This window comes from Schistocerca cancellata, chromosome 1, assembly GCF_023864275.1.
Source record: "Schistocerca cancellata isolate TAMUIC-IGC-003103 chromosome 1, iqSchCanc2.1, whole genome shotgun sequence".
NCBI lineage: Eukaryota > Metazoa > Arthropoda > Insecta > Orthoptera > Acrididae > Schistocerca > Schistocerca cancellata.
The window spans coordinates 1090308236-1090327938 of record NC_064626.1 but is presented as its reverse complement, the minus strand read 5'-3'; the positions used below and the strand labels follow the sequence as shown (position 1 = coordinate 1090327938).

Genomic DNA, 19703 nt, shown 5'->3' with positions numbered 1-19703 from the left:
TCTTTAGGTCCTCCTGTTCTCCACTTCTTTCTGTAGGAGTTTACACCACATTCATTGTGGTTTAGGCTGCAATTTAACTTACCATAATCTGAATACAATTATGTAATGTTCCAAATGGAATATAAATAATGGGAGGGCTCTCAATATCTCAGGCACAGAGTGATCAATAAGCACATAAACATGCATCTGTAAATGGGTGAGCTTCAGTAACAGTAAAATATACTTGTGTATGTGTGTAAGTATAGGTATTCAGTGCTATTTAGCTCTGAAGAATGTTGTCACCTGAAAGCTTAGCAACATTTTCATAATATTGCTTACCTTGCTGTTAACAAATATTTCATTTCATACAAACAGTACATTACAGATTTATAAAAATATACAAATAAAGGTGTTACACTTCTCAATAATCATCTCTTGTTCCATTATTACAACAAAGACAGTATAAAAGACCATCCTTTTGTAAGCCCCAATTTGTTAAAAAGTAGGTTGCATGAGTCTAGGAGTTAATGTTGAAAAGCTGATTTTTGTATTCTGTGATTGCTCCCAAATTGTTAGGGCAAACTACTCATGGAGCACACTGCATAACCTATAAGTATGATAAAATTTCCATTCGGGTACATTTTACCACAAAAAGATAACATTTCACTAAAAACTGCAGCAAAACATTACAACACTGTTGCACAGCACAATATTTCTCTCATCTTTCTACAGGAATTCTTCTTCATACGTGCAAAATCGTTCTTCATGGAAGGAAGATTGCAAGTTAAAAAATCCAGCTGATGTTGAGGTCAGTAGAGGCTAAGCAAGCAATGAATACAGAAGGATAGTGAAAAATATTTGAGTCTTCTTAAAATGAGCTGAGACAACACTTAGGTTGACTCATTTAGAGAAACTGTAGAAAACCCAAATATGGCTCAATAGCAAGCAATTTTAACTCCAGTGCTCCAGAATGGGAGAGCAATGTCTTAACCACTGTACAACCTTATTTGGCAACTTCATTCAATGACATTCAGAATCTCAAAAACATCTTGCTGCCAGGAATTCTTCCCCCATGAAGTTTGTACAATGACCAAAATTACTTCAATACACACAAATGTGTGAAACATATTTTCGTCTCAAAAATTTGTATGACGTTTATGCCACTGTTCATCTGTAGATGGACAGAGCACAATGCCACACACATCAATTATGTTTACATAACGTTTAGGCTGACTCAATGCGCAAAATTTCTACAGAAGCTGTGCAAATTATGCATGGATATATGTCACTAATTGCTGATTATGACTGGATCACACACAGACCACCAAAATCTCTATTAGACATTTATGACCTTCAACTTTCTGACACTCACTTTTATTCATATGCTTCACTCAATAACAATGTTTTTAAATTCTGGTCACTTGGAGCTGGTGGGAGCAACTGCAAATATTTTTATATCACTTTCCAAATCAACACAACAAATCAAGGAATACTTTAAGTTCCTTTGTGATTAGCCATATATAGTTTAACTGCATGTCACTGATAATACCAGAAACATTTGTCCCCACATCAGAAAATTACAGTAGTGCCAGAAATCACTCTGTATGATTTATTCTCATCTTAATTAAAAAATTTAGTACAGAGTGAAAATGGGTAACAGATCAGCATTTCAATTTGCACCTATGCTTCATACTGTAGATGAAATGAAACTGCTAATTTCATACAAAATATATATTAAACTGTTGACAAACAGAATTACAAAAGCTTTTACGTACCGATTACTTCTTTTACATTGTACAACCCCATACTCTAAAACAATTATAAAGAAAGTCTAGTATCATTTATGAAGAAGGATCTAATATAAATAAATAAAACAAAAAGGGCTCCATCACATGTTTAATATTAAAGTTGTGCCAAAATGCACAAAGAAATTCATTTCCACAATATATATGTATATAGTGTCAGAAATTAAACATGACAATACTCTGCAATCAACATCAATTTACCTCCACTATCAATGGCAGTTTACAGGTTATTAGTTTAAAAACCTTAACCAATAGAATCTTTCCATAAACAGGTTAAAATAATTATCCTGTGCATTTAGATACAGTAGAGCCTATTTCATTTGCAACACCACAAATTCTTGAACTTTCTGATCCACAGAAATTTCCTGGTGTGTTTGTATAATAGAGCAGCTTAAATCTCAAATTTACAGCAGTGAAAGTGAAGCACAGGTACGAAGGATGCTTATCTTGGAACATTTAACATAAATAACTAAAATGTATAAACATAACGGTATGAAAAATTGTAAATAATTGTAGAATAAACATTTTCATTATGTCCAATTCTCTGTTACAACCAAATGAAAACTCTTTGAGAAAGCACTTCAGGGTCTTAAGTCAGTACCTTGAGCATTTCATTTGCTCAGTGTAACTTGACAGTGAAGTCAACTCTGTGGTATTTACTAGAAATTTCTTATTCTTTGTCCACATGGCAGTCTTATTTTAAAGTTCCTCCACCAACCATGTTTTTAAAGAACTGACTAATGCAATCTTCCAATCAGTATAAAGGCATTCTTTATAATCGCAAAAACTTTAACATTCACAAACATCAAAAACATGGTTCGGAGAGTTGGCCACCACATGCAGACGACAGTTCAGATAAAAACTATGTTACAATTGTTTCCTAGTAGTCATCAATGTCATATAGATCATCTTCCAACTCATCACACTGCATACTTTGGAAGTCTACCTTGTATCGAAGTAAACCTGCAACAATAAACAGTATTCATCTTTATGACATTCAAACAAAAGCTTCACCAGCACTCCAAGAAACAATTGTCATTTCTGTCTTACATAGCTTGCATTTTAGGTTACACTTTCAAAAAGTCATAAAATTAATCTCAACTGACATAATGGGCTTTTGAGCTGCCTACTGAAACAATATCATCACACTAATATCCCGTTTTCTTCATTTTAAGGTAAGATATGAAATAGTGGAGCATATTAAGCTCACAGTGAAAACTATCAGATTAGAAGTCTGAGTAACAGAACAGCTTTTTTTTTGCTGTCATGACATCGGCTAATTTCCTTCTGAAATTTTAGATCCTTTCTACAATTAGAGTCCAAATGATGAATTTCACAAATAATTCACAGATGAGACTGTTCCACATAACAGCTTTCAAGTAACAGTTAAAAGATATGATAGTAATTTTATTCCCTGTACTTCCTTGAATAAACAAGTGTTGGGAATCTAAGGAGCAGGAAACATAGCAAACATATGGAGCATCTAACACAGATTAATTGAATAAAAAAGTTAAGCAAGTCAAGACCCAGTGACTGCAAAACTCAAGTTGATTACATTTAGGAATAACGAAAAGGAAATTCACTGCACGCACAAATGTGTTAATACTGGGTGAGTCTACAGGACACAGAATTCTGGCAAGAAAACAGCCCCAGATCACAAATAATGGCATAGGAAGAGTTGAGTGTTTGGAAGCAGGGAACTCAACACATAGCACTATGGACATGACAAAAAATCTTGAGAAATTTATACAGACACAAAAGCATCAACATGTCACACCTACTTTATATGAACAATACAGAATTTGACTATATGGATATTTATAGAGGACAAAAAAGATGACAAAAAATTTTTACTCTACTTTAATAAATCCGTATAAATCTTGCCCCAAATTTTGTATCCCATAAATTACTGAAATTTTATAAGTAGTGGTAGCAGAAGACAAACAAAAGAAAATGTGCAGAGAATTTGGTATCCTTACTGTGATTTACAATGTTTAACTACAAGAGGAGAAACTGTTAGATAAAAGTACGACAAACTTATACCTATATCAGTTTAGTGTTTTATCTTGCTTTAGTTTTGGAAATGCAACCATTACAACAGACTTCTCCAACATATTGTAAATATGGCTTTTGACAGAGACCACCAGGGGCAGAACTTTAGCCTACTTAATATCAAAACAATAATATTCTGTGATAAAAATTAGGATTAATCTATTTTAAGTACTGTACTTTTCCAAAGGTTAGGCAAGTGGACCCTGCTGCAATGCTGTGTAGCCTTTCAAATTTTTGCATGTTTTTGCTTCTAACTCATCTGAAGCCACAGTTATAAGGTACTACTGTATTGTTTGTATTGAATAAATTAACAGAGCCACTCTTCGACAAATGATACTTAGAAGCCCTTTGCCAGGATTGGTAGCAACTAAAACTACTGCTTTATTTTTCTGGCATTAACATTTACAAGGAAAAGGTTTGCCCATTACTGGGCCAATATTGCAGGAAAAAGAATTGCAATTTCAGCAGTAAATGGAAAAAGATTCAGAATTTATCACCAGTGATGGATGGTCAGATCAGGGGAAAAACGAATCCGTATTCTACCACCATTAGTGGAGAGAATTTATCAACTGATGAAGAGATTGTGCCATTGTTTAAAGACATTAAGTTAACTGACAAGGAGGGAATTTCTGGTGGACAGTTGTACAACTGCAACAGAAGTGGTTTAAATTACAAAATATTCCCAACGAAAATGACTGCTTAAAAAAGAAAGCTGTGGTAACTGGATACAAGAAAAAGTATTTAGTTACTGTAATATACTGGCTTGCAGTAATTTATCTGACAAAATTTTAAGATTACATTAATAGGGAAATTGTGGAAACCTACATCTTTCAAAAACCTAAAAAAACAATCATTACTCCTACATTATACTAAAAAAAAGCATGGATGAATTCAGAAATCTTTGAAAGCTGGTTCCAAAATGAATTTGTACTAGCTGTAGAGATATTTGAAAGACAATTTACTGCGGCAAGCTCTACTGTTTCTTTTAACATGCCTTCACGTCATGCCAGTGATAAACTCACAGATGGAGATATCAAAGCATTATTTTTACCACCATATATAACAGCTCTGTCAGTTGATGGACCATGGCATACTTGTTATGTTAAAGAATAATTATTGCCACCACCATCTCAGTTTATCAATATCAGCAACTGATGATAAGACTGTGTAACCATAATGAAGAGGATTGATTTGCTAGATGTCGTAAGGCGGTTGGCCGAAGCAGGGGAAGAGACTAACGCATCACTAGTAAGGTCTTTGAGAATCCTTATAGACAGTGATGATGAACATTATAACTTCGAATCCATGTGTGAAACTGAAGACAAAGATGAAAACGATACCATTTTGTTGCTCAAATATGTACTGTGCTTTGACCATGTCAATGCAGAGGAAGTCACAGAATAGATGACAAAATGAACAAGTTAGTGAACTGACAACAATACTATGGAAATGGTGATGCAGGGGGAAGTAACACAAAAGGAGATTAGGAGGAGGAAAAAGATTTGGATGACATGAGAAATCTCATCCCACATTCAGAAGGGTTCAGGATGACAGGCAGTGCTGCTGTACACTATTGAGCACGAGGAAACAATACCAACTGGTATCATCTATTTACATAAGTGGAGCAATATTTCAGAATGAAAGAGCACTAAATGAGGGGAAATGGTCATCTATCAAAGACACTCTTAATTAAAACTTCAAACCTGTACATTTCCATCCTTTTTGTTTGGCCTGGCTTTTCACATGTGTGATGATACATTCAAGCTTTATAAGCACATCAGTTTGTTTCCCGCAATCATTTTTTTAGGGATGCAGCTTTTACTTCAACACTTTTAAATAGTATGCATTACAGGAGAAGTCAGAAATGTTAATAAAATTGGGTTTTGGTATTAAAAAGGTGTTTTGTATGGTACAGATGGAGTCAAAACAGGAAAGTTATAAAACTTCAGCCTATTTGGCTTTATCTTCTGTCACATTATGCTGGATAATCTAATTTGAGGTATAAGCATTTTCTCGGTGCATGCACATTTTCACTTTTTGTCTTCTGCTTCAACTGATATCAACAATTTCAATAATTTTTCTGCTTCAACTGATATCAAAACAACTTCAATAATTTTTGTTTTTTCTACATGATGCAACATTCTGAATCAGATTAAAATTGTGTTTGATTTGAAATTTCATAAATTATTCACTGTAAATATTTACACACACACACACACACACACTCTTACTTACATCAGATTTTCTCACAGTATTACACCCAGAGAGGAAATCTTATTTCTGGATTCTGCTATTTCGGAAAGTCCAGCAAGTGACAGAAGATGTAATGAACAGGCTACATTAGAAAAATCAATCGCATGCACAGGTCATGTGTATTAACTGAAGACCAAAGAGGAATATATATGAAATATTCTGCAACTGGATACAGTCAGAATACACTTGGATGAGTAAGTATATGACAAAGACCTATTCTTCAAGAACACTCACAAACTTTTACAAAAGATTTTTCACAGAAATAATTTTGAAAGTGATACAACATGAAAGTGCCACAGTATCAGAAAGGTTTTATTCACAAAAACATGCTCAAAATATCTGATACCAAAGAAAACAAATCTATGCGATTCTTCAAACAAGCTCAGCAGAATAGCTGTAAATTTATCAGCTTCTACCATCACAGTTAACAGAAAAATTGCTTGTAACTGGTGCTACCCTGAAGATTGAATGCAGCCGACATTTCTACTTAAACGTGACCAGTAAATTAGTGTATGTCGTTTCACCAAAACAAAAACCATCAGAAACTAAATTTAGTATCAAGAGCAACGAACATTTAGAAAGGGTAATATTCTCAATTGCAACATCACATTCTGAACTTAAGACTTTCAGCTCAGACATGGCAACTGTCACACAGTAATGAAAACACGGAAAATAATTTTTAGCAAAAAATTTGGTATTATGACATAATTAAAAATATTTTACACAATTCTTCATTGTCTTCATAATGTAAAGAAAGAGTCCTGGTTCTCAAAAAGTGACAAAATAATTGAAAGAAGCTATTTAGACAAAAACTAAAGAAAGTAAACTCACCTGTTTTGTGGGCACTTATATGAGCAAGCTGAATAATAAAAATTAAATTTTAATACTGTATAAATGTTGCTCATAAAATTCACAGGTAATTAATAAGATAAGAAGCCTACAAAGTTTAAAAGAAGAATGACTTATATCATTGAGCATGCAACACACACACACACACACACACACACACACACACACACACACACACACACACACACACACTCTCTACATCCACACATGCATAAAATTAAATTATGTCTAAGAAATGTCATGAAACACAAATTTTTCAAGCACGCATTATAAAGAAAGTACAAAGCTGATAGTTAAAACCTTGGAAATTCTCTATGTGAGTACAATAAAACATACTTTCCTATTTTCTCAAACAACATACCAAAAACATCAGTAAATTACCTCTGAAAAATACAATAAATTTCAGTTCATAATGACAAAAACCATACCATTTTGTCTTTAAAAGCTTATAAACTGCAGTTTTTATCTATTAAGAAATTTCGAAGTACAAGGAGTAACACACCAATGCAAAATGATAAATTTCTTTATAACTTCTGTCTATCTTTATAATGTTTGCTAACTGTTTACTACAACTGACAACGAAACAATAAGTAAGGTATTAGAACCAATTACAAATAATAGCATTCAAATAGCCAAACATTTGTGTATATTGCAGAAAGGGGGCTTTGTAAACCAAGAAAACCATTTTTTCAATATTTTAGGCACATAACATTCCAGCTGGACACAAAATGCTGGTATTGCAGTTTGGCAAGTGAACTAGGATGGGTAGCTGTGTTAGACACATGAAACTTTCCTAGCCTCCCAAAACCTGAAACACCTTGTCTGGTTCACATTCACTGGTAGCTCCATAGTATTCCCCCAGGGCGAAGATACCCTAGTGTCATTCCTCCACAACCTCAACACTTCTCCCCATATGCCTTACTTGGTCCTCTTCAACCTGTATATGATGGCACCATGCATGTGTCTCTGTATACCAAACCCACCAATACCCAGCAGTACCTGCATTTTGGTAGCTGCCACCCGTTGCACATTAAAATATTAATCCCATTTAGCCCACCACTTGTTGACAGTATCTGCATGCTGAAGGTCTCAAAGGCCTATCCCTCAAACCTAGTCCCCAGATTTCTTGCACACTCCTAACTGCACCACCACAGCCACCACTCTCCAAAGAAACAACAAAGGAGCCCCCTCCCACTTATCACCCAGTACCAACAATGACTGGAGCAACTTAACCAGGTCCTTTGGCAAGGCATCGACTTATTGAACATGCTGACCAGAAATGAGTAGACCACAACCACAATCCTTTCCACCCCACCTAAAATGGTGTTCTGATGTCTACCCACCCCACAGAACATTCTAGTCCACCCATATGCCACTTTCACACGCAACCCCTTGCCACATGTGAAAGACCCAGATGCAAGACCTTCCAGATTCACCCAGCCAACACATCCTACTCCAGTCCAGTCACAGGTTTATCCTATATCATAGGCAGGGCCACCTGTGAATTCAGTCATAGTGTACCAGCTCTGTTGCAATCTCAGCACGGCACATTTTACGTGGGCATAACCACCAACCACAATGCATGGCCACTGTCAAACTGTGGCCAAAAAGTTGACCTCCCAGTGGCACAACAGGCTCTGCTGACATGACAGCTTCACAACCAGTGGTGTCTTGGATCTTCCCTGTCCCCCCTCTTCACCAGATTTTCTGAACTATAGAGATGGGAGTTATCCTATCCATACACCTGCTGCCTCCGCATCCTGTTCTACCTTGCACACCAGCTGCCTCCCTCCAAGCCTTCAGTCACCTCTTTTTAATACCCCCCCCCCCCCACTGAATCCTTCTCCTTCTAACCTCCTCACCCGACAACCCTCAGCCCCCAGTCCACATGCTGTCCTGTTATCACAGCACAATGTGTTTAAGCACCTTTTCATCCCTTTTTTTCATGCATCAGACAACAAGTGGACTCCTTACACCTAAATTATTTATGCAGTTTGTCAAACAGTGGAATCAAGGACCTATCACTGATAGTGCAACAGCAGCCATTACATTTGAACCCCAACTGTGTTACAGAGAATGCTATCCTATTCTGGCTACAGAAAGTGCTCTGATCTAGTTAACTACCGTCAATCAGTAGCTAGCAAGCATTATAACCAAAATAAATCTGTTTTTTTAACTATCTTGCTGTAACCCATTTGTTAACTTTCAAAACAACTGCACTACCTTATGTATAGATCAAGTGTGTAGTTGCAATATATCCACTTCACCTGTTCACTGTGACTAAAGTAAAACAAAACTGTCTTAAACCAATGATGTGTAAGTTTGGTTTGAAAACTTATGCTTTACTAGTCCATGTTCCTATTATGGTGCTATTTTGTCACTTTTTCACGTTACCAAGTAAATGATGTGAAGCAAGCGACACAAGAAGACCATGTATGAGACCCAACACAGAGTTTAACCCCAGATTTTTGGAATTTTAAGTCAGTAACCACCCTTTAGTCACCGACCCATCCTCAGTGGCTAATGCCTTACTCCATGACAAAGACAGCTAATTCATCCCATAAACATTGCAGCTAGAAAGACTTAAAAAGTTATATTTAATAATATGATTTCACAAAAAGTCAAATGCTTTTTTACTGTTAGAACTGATTATATCTGTTGGAAACAATTAAGACATGCGGAGGCATCACAATAACGTCTTTGCTTTAGTTCATAGAAAATGAAAAACACAACAACAAAATAATTTACATGTTATGGGATGAAAAGGTGTACAAATATCAACTTTACTAATATCCATCATGTTACTGGATCCCAAACAAAAAAGTTTCTGCACCTATCCTTCAGCAGGATGATAAACGATGAAAGCTACAAACTGGTATGGATCAAGGCAGTGCTGTCGCAGTGAACATCTGAAGTAAAATTTTATAACCTCACAGAATTCCAGGTTACACACATTTGTGTAAATTAATGATATTGTATGAAGATCCTACTTGAAGATTGTTTAAGAGTGCACAAAATAGTGGCCATACAACTCTGGACTGAGCAGCAACAGTTTGTTCTATGATGCAGTGGAGCAATAGTTTAGAAGAAGGAATCTACAGTATGGATAGTGAAAAGAAGCTGCATCATTTTGTATAATTGGTGCTAGAGATTAAATGATAAAGCCATTTCTAGACTTTACAATCAGCACCCCCCCCCCCCCCCCACACACACACACACACACACACACACACACACTACCCCCCCCCCCCCCACACACACACACACACACACACACACACACACACACACACAGATACCACTGTGAACTTATAATTCCACCATGCATGAAATTAGCATCAATTTGAAGTTGATATCCAAAGCCCCTGCATCATGGGAAAGGTGTGGAGGGGGGGCAAGGTGCTGAGCTACATAGCAATCATACATTTACTTGCCAGCAGAGTTACCTGTTCAGGGTAGGTAGTCACTGCACGTGTGTTTCACAAACACAGCAACAATTTTACAGCTGCACAACAAGAGTTTAGGCAACACTAACCAGATCCCGAGCCACACTTAAAGTTCCTTCGTTTCACACACAGATGACATGCGAGCTTCCTTCAAACAAGACTTAATCATTTCGTGGTCAAACTTTTATCATAGCAACTCTGATGTCTGAGTGTTTGAAGAATACTGAATCACCTATATTTTCATACGTTCAAACTTCAGACTGTACAACAACTAAATCCTAATGGTTGTGTCCTGCACCTGTAAGTTTGTAAAAGAATTGTTTGTTAAAGCACTGAAGATGCAAACTTCATTTAAAATTTCTGGATATGATATGAAGCCAATTTTCACTTAAGTGTTTTGTCAATAATCAACTTCACAGGAACCATTACACAATATCAGAGTTACTGAAGATGTTCATTTCCATGCCATGGAGTGACAAGTCTTCTTTTAAGTACGAATGAGGTGCAAGACGTCACTGTGACAGCTGATCACGATGTTGACACCTTAGCAACTCCTGGTTTCAACAAGACGGATCCACCTCACACACTGCCAGACAGTCTATGGCAGCAGTGAAACATTTGGGCAACTGGGCCAGTCTTTCAATCCGACTTATTTTTATGGAGAAGTCTCGTGAGCATCAGACATCAGATTACACCAAAACACTGGCTTACCTCAAACTACAGACGAAAGTGGAAATTGTCAAAATCCCTGGGGAACACAGTGCCGCACTTTGCATAACCTACTACAATGACTTACTGGCTGTGTGCGCAAAATGGTCAGCATCTGACTGACGCAATTTTTAAAATGTGGTTTCCAGTCCCGAACAACATTTTGAATCTTGGATGAAGTTTAGTAATACTCCATATCTGTAATAATTTCAAATTTTTTTGTTTCTCTGCAGCACCTTATATAATGTTCACAATGATAACTACATCTGCACAGAACAACTCAGTGATGACAGAGTTGACGACCTGTATTCTTAGTAGTTACATTACGATTTACTCCTTGGTTCTATTATTACCACAGGCACAGATTTTCTACAGGATCACAACAGCTGGTGTTCTTATGTGGCATTGTTTGATGGTGTAGTAGTAGTAGTAGTAGTAGTAGTAGTAGTAGAAGAAGAAGAAGAAGAAGAAGCATATTGAAATTATTATAAGACAGAACAAACAAATTTAACAAATATTGAGTTCAAGGAAGACACTTAAGAATTACATAACTTTGAATCCCACATTTATTTTACAATACCCAGTAGAATCAATCTTTTGTTTGCACATTCTGTGCAATATCTGAACAATAAAACACGGTAGTGCATGACAATTGTTGATTAAGCAAGTGCACAATACTGACCCCAAAACAGACAAACAACAACTCAACTTAATGAAATCAAATTTTAAAATTTCACATGTCTACTTTTGTGCACTGTCTAGACAGAAAATGTGAAAAAGAATGAGATGTATGTGATATTGTAATTTTAAATGAAACTGGAATATGCTATTACTAACTGAGCAACTGGGGAGGGGGAGGGGGAGGGGGGGGGGGGGAGGCACAGCTCACCAGCCTCTTGAGGTCATCACCTTAATGTCCTTCAGGCCTGAAAATCATGTTAAGCATCACAATGAAAAACTCAGGAATTTAACAGTTGTGCTCACAAGCACAACAATAGCAGGGTGAAAGACTGATGCCTTTTACGATAAGAGGTTAAATCCAATATTTTCGTCTTAATTCTCAGTCCCTGAAGACTGACGGCTGCTGGCATTCCGTAATTGCTAAACTGAAGGGGTAAGTGAGTGAACTATTTAGTCTGTACCTTTCAATCTTATCACAACAGTAAAAAGAGACGGGCTTGAAATACTTTCCTGAGTAAACCCATTCTTCAAGACAAATTTCTTTGAGAAGGAAGAGCCACTGTGAAGAAAAAGTGAAGAATGTTAACAGCAACCACTTCTGCTAAAAAGTTTGTTTAGAGTGTAATGTTTTTAAGCAGTAGTAGAACATTTGGAAATATCTTTTAGATATTATGAGGTGTTGCTTAGAAAACTTTTGTACATTGCCATTTCCACCCTTGGTAACATAATCCAAAAGATTTTAAGAACCAACACAAAATGACTATTAATCATTTATTCAATTGTGTTTGATGAACAGCTTGGCTGGATAACTCTACAAAAACAGTTTTAACCCTTTCACAGGCACATTTTTGCTAGTGACTCAGGTCAGGTTAGTTAAGGGTTTTTTTTTTTTTTTTTTTTTTTTTTTTTTTTTTTTTTTTTTTTACCATATTCGAGTTGTAATCAATTGACTTTTTTTTTTGTAATTTCGTTTTTGTGATGCAGGCGACCAAAACCTATTGTAGGAAGTATTCTTCCCACTGCCATTCTGTGATCTGTTACAGATTGTCGTTACACAAACCTTAAAAATTCTGTTTATAACACTAAACATCCACATGCTATGCCGCAGTTTGAAAAATTGTGTGATTTCCATTCATTTCCCTTAGTATGCCAAGGTACAACAAATCACTGTAGAATGTAATGTAGAAACAAATCAATGTGTTCTGACTTCATAAGTGACATTAGTAATTAACTCACAACAAACCAAAACTGACTGCCGAACCAGTTTTCATATACCTTGCACAGTGTTCTACCCCAAAATGTCAAGCACATCTTGAGGAGTTACGTCATGTTCCCATGAGCATAACAAAACAATTAATTTGGCTGGAAGTACGCTTCCCACAGCCCACAACAAGAAATATTAATTTTGTTGTTAAGTATATGTCCTATGTCTCAGGGAATAACTACTTTGCCTTTAAACTTCCCAATGGCCTTGTGCATTTGATGTTTTTGAAAATATTTGTACCACCAAATAACAAGAGACATTTGGTGAAAGAATTTTTATCCCAGAATGAAATTTTCAATCTGCAGAGGAATGTGTGCTGATATGAAACTTCCTGGTAGATTAAAACTATGCATCGGGCCGATATTGGAAATCGGCAAGCTTTGCCTTTCGTTCTATCAACTTAAAGACCGAAGCATGACGACTCGCAACTCCTCCTCACAGCTTTATTTCTGCCAGTACCAGAAGTTTGGTAGGCAGGCAATGAGGTACCAGTGCAAGTAAAGTTTCGAGGATGAGTCTCTAGTCATGCTTGGTATTTCAGTTGATGAGCACTTGCAAGCAACAGGCAGAGGTCCCGAGTTCAAGCAACAATGTGGCGCAGGTTTAATCAGCCAGGAAGTTTCAAAATCTATGTCACAACAAATGAATTACAGCTGGTGAAACCAACTACCATTAGATGTGAGGAGCATACAGAGATTTAAAGAACTTTACCACTGTCAGTAAAGGGATCAAAAATGGTCTTTGCACACACTAAGAGAGATTCAAAGCAAATTTTGTAGACTATATTGAAAATAGACCTTTTAAAACTACATTGTATCTTATATATTATTGTCAGTCAAGTGAAATTTTTATAGCTATATTCCTGGTTTAAAACCTGATTAAAATTTCTTCAAGTTTTAACATCTTGGAAGAATAATCTGAATGAATTTTAATTCACACGTTTTTTAGGAAAGCATACAAATGACATGTAATTACTGGGGAAGTAATACATAAAATGCAAACAATGCACACCAACTCTTGAGAGCAGAAGAGCTCCATGTTCAACTATTTAAGAAGTTTCAAATGATATGGGAGGGTGGTGGGGGGGGGGGGGTGTTCAATTTCAAAATGTCTGCATTTGGGGCAGTTCAAAAGCGGCGATTTCAAGAACAGAATTTGCCTGTGATTCCACAACATTTCAATCCACACTGCTCTGCCAGTGGTGACAGTGGGGAACCACTGGATACAAGAGGATCATATGAGGCAAAAGAGTGACTACTGAGGCAAGCAATGCAACCAGAGCACAGTGTGACAACTGCTTTGTGTGCAGCAGCATGAAGTACCATAGTACTCTGACATTCCTGCCAGCTTGATGCTGAAGCAATGTGTGTAGATCTCTCTGCGTCAACAATTCTGCACAGTAGTTTACACACACACACACACACACACACACACACACACACACACAAAAGCTTTCACTGGTTTCCATGTTCTGAGCCTGCAGAACCTTAGACTGAATTGAACAATGTCACTGGCCTACTGAGAAGCAAAACATACAATCTGAGAAAATGTATTTAGACAGCTGCTAATGCACATTAATAAAGGGTCACCTGTATGACATGTTTAACTATGCTGTGGACACTTTCAGTGTGGTGTCTGAATGTATGTGGAGGAACAGCAGACCCTTCTTCCGCAAAAGTCGAAACCAGAGACGGGAAGAATGTTGGATGCTGGGGCCTGGAGTGAAGTTGACATTCTAAATCATCCCAAAGATGTTAGACAGGATTAAAGTCAGAGTCCTGGCAGGTCAGTCCATTTCAGGAATGCTACTGTCCACAAACTATCGTCTCAGTGATGCCACTTAATTACAAATTGTGTTTTATGCCGACATGAACAATCACTGTCTCCGAGTTGTTTCTCAACTGTACACAGAACATAATGCTGTAATACACGTTTACATCCTAATGCATTTATGTTTCTCGTGAGTGCAAAACAGGAACCACATATTAACCATCTGCAACACCCCCACATTGCAACACCACACTCTTCGTACTTCACTGTTGGCACTGCACATGATAGCAGGGGAATTTCTTCAGGCATTTGCCAAACCCTAATCTCTCCATCAGATTGCCCCAGGGTAAAGCACAATTGATTGCTCCAAAAACAGTCATCCACTGTCTAATGACATTGCTCTTCACATAACCTCAAGTGCAACTTTTAGCACTGACTAGGGAAATGTGTCACTCATGAGAAGCTGCTCGACCACTGTACCCCATTCGTAACTCCAAATTCACAGTCACTGTGTTAACTGGATAACTGGTAGCACTTTGAAACTTGTGCAATTCCTTCTGCTGATTAATGCAATCTTTTACAACCACCCCCTGTAATGTTCAATGGTCCTTGACCGTCTGTCAGCACATGAGGTCTGCCTGCTCATGGTTTAGGTGTTATGTCCTTTGCATTTACTTTTAATGACCACATCACCAACAGAAGACTTGGGCAGCTTTAGAAGGTTGAAATGTCCCCGATTGATTTTTGCTCCATAGACAACTGATGACTCATCCACATTTGAACTCCCTGAGCTCTCCTCCTCCTCTATTAACAATGCAGTACTTCCCACCACCTTTTATACAGGGCAGTTCCCCTTGTGGCATTACACAACCTTCGGACAACGCATCATTCCGTATTTCAGATGGCTAGTGCCCAGCCGCATTCAGGGGAATATGCAAGCACATTGAGAAAAATTGTGCATACCATGGTGTCCTACAACCTCACCTGACATGTTGCTCATCAGAAACATTTGGAATCAGGTTGATCAGTAACTTTGTCATCGTCTTCCAGCAACATTGTTTACTTTTACACACACACAAATGAATCACAGGGAGTGGCATTCCCTATAAACAAACACTGTCCAAATAGGCTTCGAAGGTCCAACAGTACTGACTGGCCACCATGTCATCCTCAGCCCTTAGGCGTCACTGGATGTGGATGCGGAGGGGCATGTGATTAGCACACTGCTCTCCCAGTTTTCAATTTTCGTGACCAGTGCCGCTACTTCCCAATCAAGCAGCTCCTGAATTGGCCTCAAGTGCCAAATTCATCCAGCTTGTCAACAGCACTCAGCAGACCGAGACAGTGAACCACCCAAGTGTGAGCCAAGCCCGACAGTGCTTAACTTCAGTGATCTGATGGGAACCGGTGTTACCACTGCGGCAAAGCTGTTAGATTTTCCCTATAAACATATCCCATGAAATTCAGAAACTGATAGAACACAGGGGATTCACACTGTAAAGATATCTTTGAAGCCAAATTTATAGTTCTGTAATCCCAATCATTCTTTTACTGTCATGTATCTCAATTGTGGTATTAAGTCAGTTTACCTTAAATTACCCTCTGATACTCTTCGCTAACAGTAATTTTACTAATTTGTGAGTGGCATGTCCTATGCATATGCTATTTTATCTCCAACTTTACTATAACAAGGGGACAGCTAGCTCACAAAGAAATCACAGTAGTTGTTGCCAAGAACAGAACAAAACACACTTTTCTTCGTGACTAGAAAGAAAATTCCTTAGGTTCCTCTCTCCAATGAAGCCCTTCTTTTAAGTATCACTCAGTAATAGAAGTGTGTTTACAGAGTGTTGCACCCTGAACAATGAGATGCACAGTAGCTGTGACTATTGATAGAGTATTTTGGTATTACAGAAGATGTACCTACAGGAGAAGAGAAAGTTATTTATGAACAAATACAGCAACAGTTGACAAGAGGATGCCATAATAGCAGAGGTTACTACACTTAATAGATTAACAGGTATCAAGTGAAGAAACTGACAGTGAATGGTAGTATGGAATGAAGCTATTTCACCAATGGCTGATTTATAGGAAAGCTGCAGTTCATCTTGTCAGTCAATCTCTTCTAAGAAAATGAGTGAAGTTTTCAGAACATATTTGGATGAAGCGGACAAGATATGGACAAAGAATAACCAATGGAAAAAGATGGAAATGTTGATCCTCCCTGTCTGCATTGTCTTGGATTAGCAGCTGACATGACACCGTGCCTGAAAATTACAAGTGTTGTCACAGAAAAGAAACACAAAAGCAAGACTGTAACAAAAGTTTGAAAACACGCTAACTCAATGTCATTCATCAAACCCAAAAATTCTGCAAGGTATTATAAATCGTGAATTATGCAACAATTCTATAGCAAAGAGACAGGAAACTGCAATAATACATGACCACACCTTGAGACTTTAGGCACTGAAAATGAAGATAACCCACCCCCCCAATTCACTGCGGGTAACGAATTTAAATGTAAGAATAAAATCGTCTGTTACAAAATAGCCCACAAAGTTAGCAAGCCGTTGGCTGAAATGTATGCCGACATTCTAGATGCTGCTTATCAGTTTGTGAAAGAAATCAGATCTCTCACCGAAGAAAAGCACCTGTCATCATATCAAGCAATTAATGCTGACCAATCAAGGTTCGATAAAGAGTTACAATCTGGACAGACTCTTGCAGTGAAGGGAAGCAAGTACATCTTTGGTGCAATTGGATTCACAGTGGCAGACGCACGCACGCACGCGCACGCGCACGCGCACACACACACACACACACACACACACACACACACACACACACACACACACACGATAATGCCTGGGATGATGATGAATGATACACTGCTACCTCATTTGCATGTCCGTATCTGGGCCCACCAGCAATTTTCCTGCAAATATTGATACAAATTTATCAAATATCAAAATACTTGCTACCAAATCTACTGTAAGGTGTACAACTTTGCTTACACCATCTTTTTCCCCAACATTTGAGGCTTTAATGAAACAAATTGATTATGTGTGTATCATTCAAAGTATTTTCCACAGCTGGCCACTACTTTCTCCCACCTTTAGGGCAGTGTACGAATCCTGCGTCGAAAAAATTGTTCATCTTTTGACGCGATCCACGAATCAATCCAATTTATGACATCTTCATGAGGTTGGAAGTCTTGGTCAGCCAGGCCATGCGCCATTGAGCTAAACAGGTGATAGAGGGAGCAATGTCTGGAGAATACGGTGGGTGGGGTAGGACTTCCCATTTTAATGTCTCCAAGTACATTTTGACCTCTTTTGCAACATGGGGTCAAGCATCGTCGTGCTGCAAAATCACTTTATCATGCCTCTCGCTGTCCTGCAGCTGTTTTATCTTTTAATGCTCTGCTCGAACGCATTAATCGCATTCGATAACGAGCACCTGTGATTGTTTAACTTTGTTTTAACACCTAGTAGTACACGACACCGAGCTGGTCCCACCAAATGCAGAGCATGATCTTTGAGCCATAAATATTTGGTCTGCCTGTCGACATGGGTGCATGGCCGGGATATCCCCATGATTTTTTGCATATAGGGTTATCGTAATGAATCCATTTTTTGTCCCCAGTCACAATGGGATGCAAAAATCCCTTTAATTTTTGCCTCTAAGGCACCTGTTCACAAACACACAAATGCCGTTCAATGTCTCTTGGTTTCAACTCACACGGGACCCAAGTTCCTTCTTTCTGAATCATGCCTATAGCCTTGAGACGTTTTGAAATGGCTTACTGTGTCATGCCCACTAATCGTGCCAATTCTTCTTGAGTTTGATGTGAGTCTTCACTCAGCAATGTCTCCAATTCTGCATCTTCGAAAACATTCTCTCTTCCACCACTATGCCAGTCTACGACGTTAAAATCACCATTCTTGAAGCATTGAAACCACTCACGAAACTTTCTTTCACTAGTAGCATCCTTACCGTATGTACTCGAGAGCATTCAATGAGGCTCAGCCACTGTTTTCTTCATATTGAAACAAAACAGTAACACTTCCCACATATGACGAGAATTAGGCTCGTAAACTAACATTTTCAATCAAGAACAGCTTTATGATGCAGACACATATTAAGTAATGTTTGAAGGAGGTTATGTTGACCAAGGTCCAAGTTAACTGCCTGACGTCTGCAATCTGTTTCTTTTGACCACTACTTATGGTTGTCGCCACCTATCGGCAAAAGGTGGAAGTAAAGTTGTACACCTTGTAGTATGGTGTAGTATGGCGAAGAGGATTTCAAAATCTTCCTCCTAGTAGTAGTAGTAGTAATGTGGAAACAAACATAAAAACACTGAAGCCCTTCTTTTGGTTGACTCCTGAACTACATAACTTCACAGTTTCTTAAGGCATTTAATGCATGAAGAAGCTGATTCCAGCACAGTGCAATGTGCCGACATTTTCTTCTTCCATTCGTGCAATAATTTTGTGAAGTTTATCACAGATACAACGATGGTATATTCTGACATTGACATTAATATGGCAGAGAGACCACTTCTTACACCTGCAATCATATTTCCAGTTTTCAGCAGCACGATTCTCCAACTTAATCAAATTAATATTTTTTAAATGTTGCTACAACAAAGACTTTCCTGGTGTATTTCCAACAACCTTTGAGTACTGTTTCAACGACAGATTAACAGGAGAGTTTTTCCATGAGGACTGTGACCAACATGCTTTCATCAAATGTGCACACTGTGTGAACTGTCTTTGCACTGACCATGCTGTTATTGCCGACTTGCATTTTTTTGTCTCCAATAGTGCAGTCGAGAAGTAATCTTTGAGAGTTTCACTGCATATAATTGACTACTTTCCTCAATTCATTTGT

At 37.8% G+C, this 19703-nt stretch overlaps 1 protein-coding gene across 3 annotated transcripts in view; it reads right to left on the bottom strand.

Annotated features, from left to right (window-relative positions):
* Positions 1-1695: 1695 nt before the first annotated feature.
* LOC126091323 (eukaryotic peptide chain release factor subunit 1) overlaps positions 1696-19703 on the bottom strand; it is a 43741-nt gene continuing 25733 nt past the window's right edge. For 2 of the 3 annotated variants that reach the window (XM_049907053.1, XM_049907052.1), the window contains one exon: positions 1696-2747. Coding sequence is in view for 1 of the 3 variants with exons in the window: in XM_049907052.1 (XP_049763009.1) it covers positions 2665-2747 (83 nt within the window). In the remaining 2 variants the exon portion in view is untranslated. Of the gene's footprint in view, positions 2748-6920; positions 6949-19703 lie in introns of all 3 variants that reach the window. The other variant, XR_007521267.1, reaches the window with a different exon arrangement.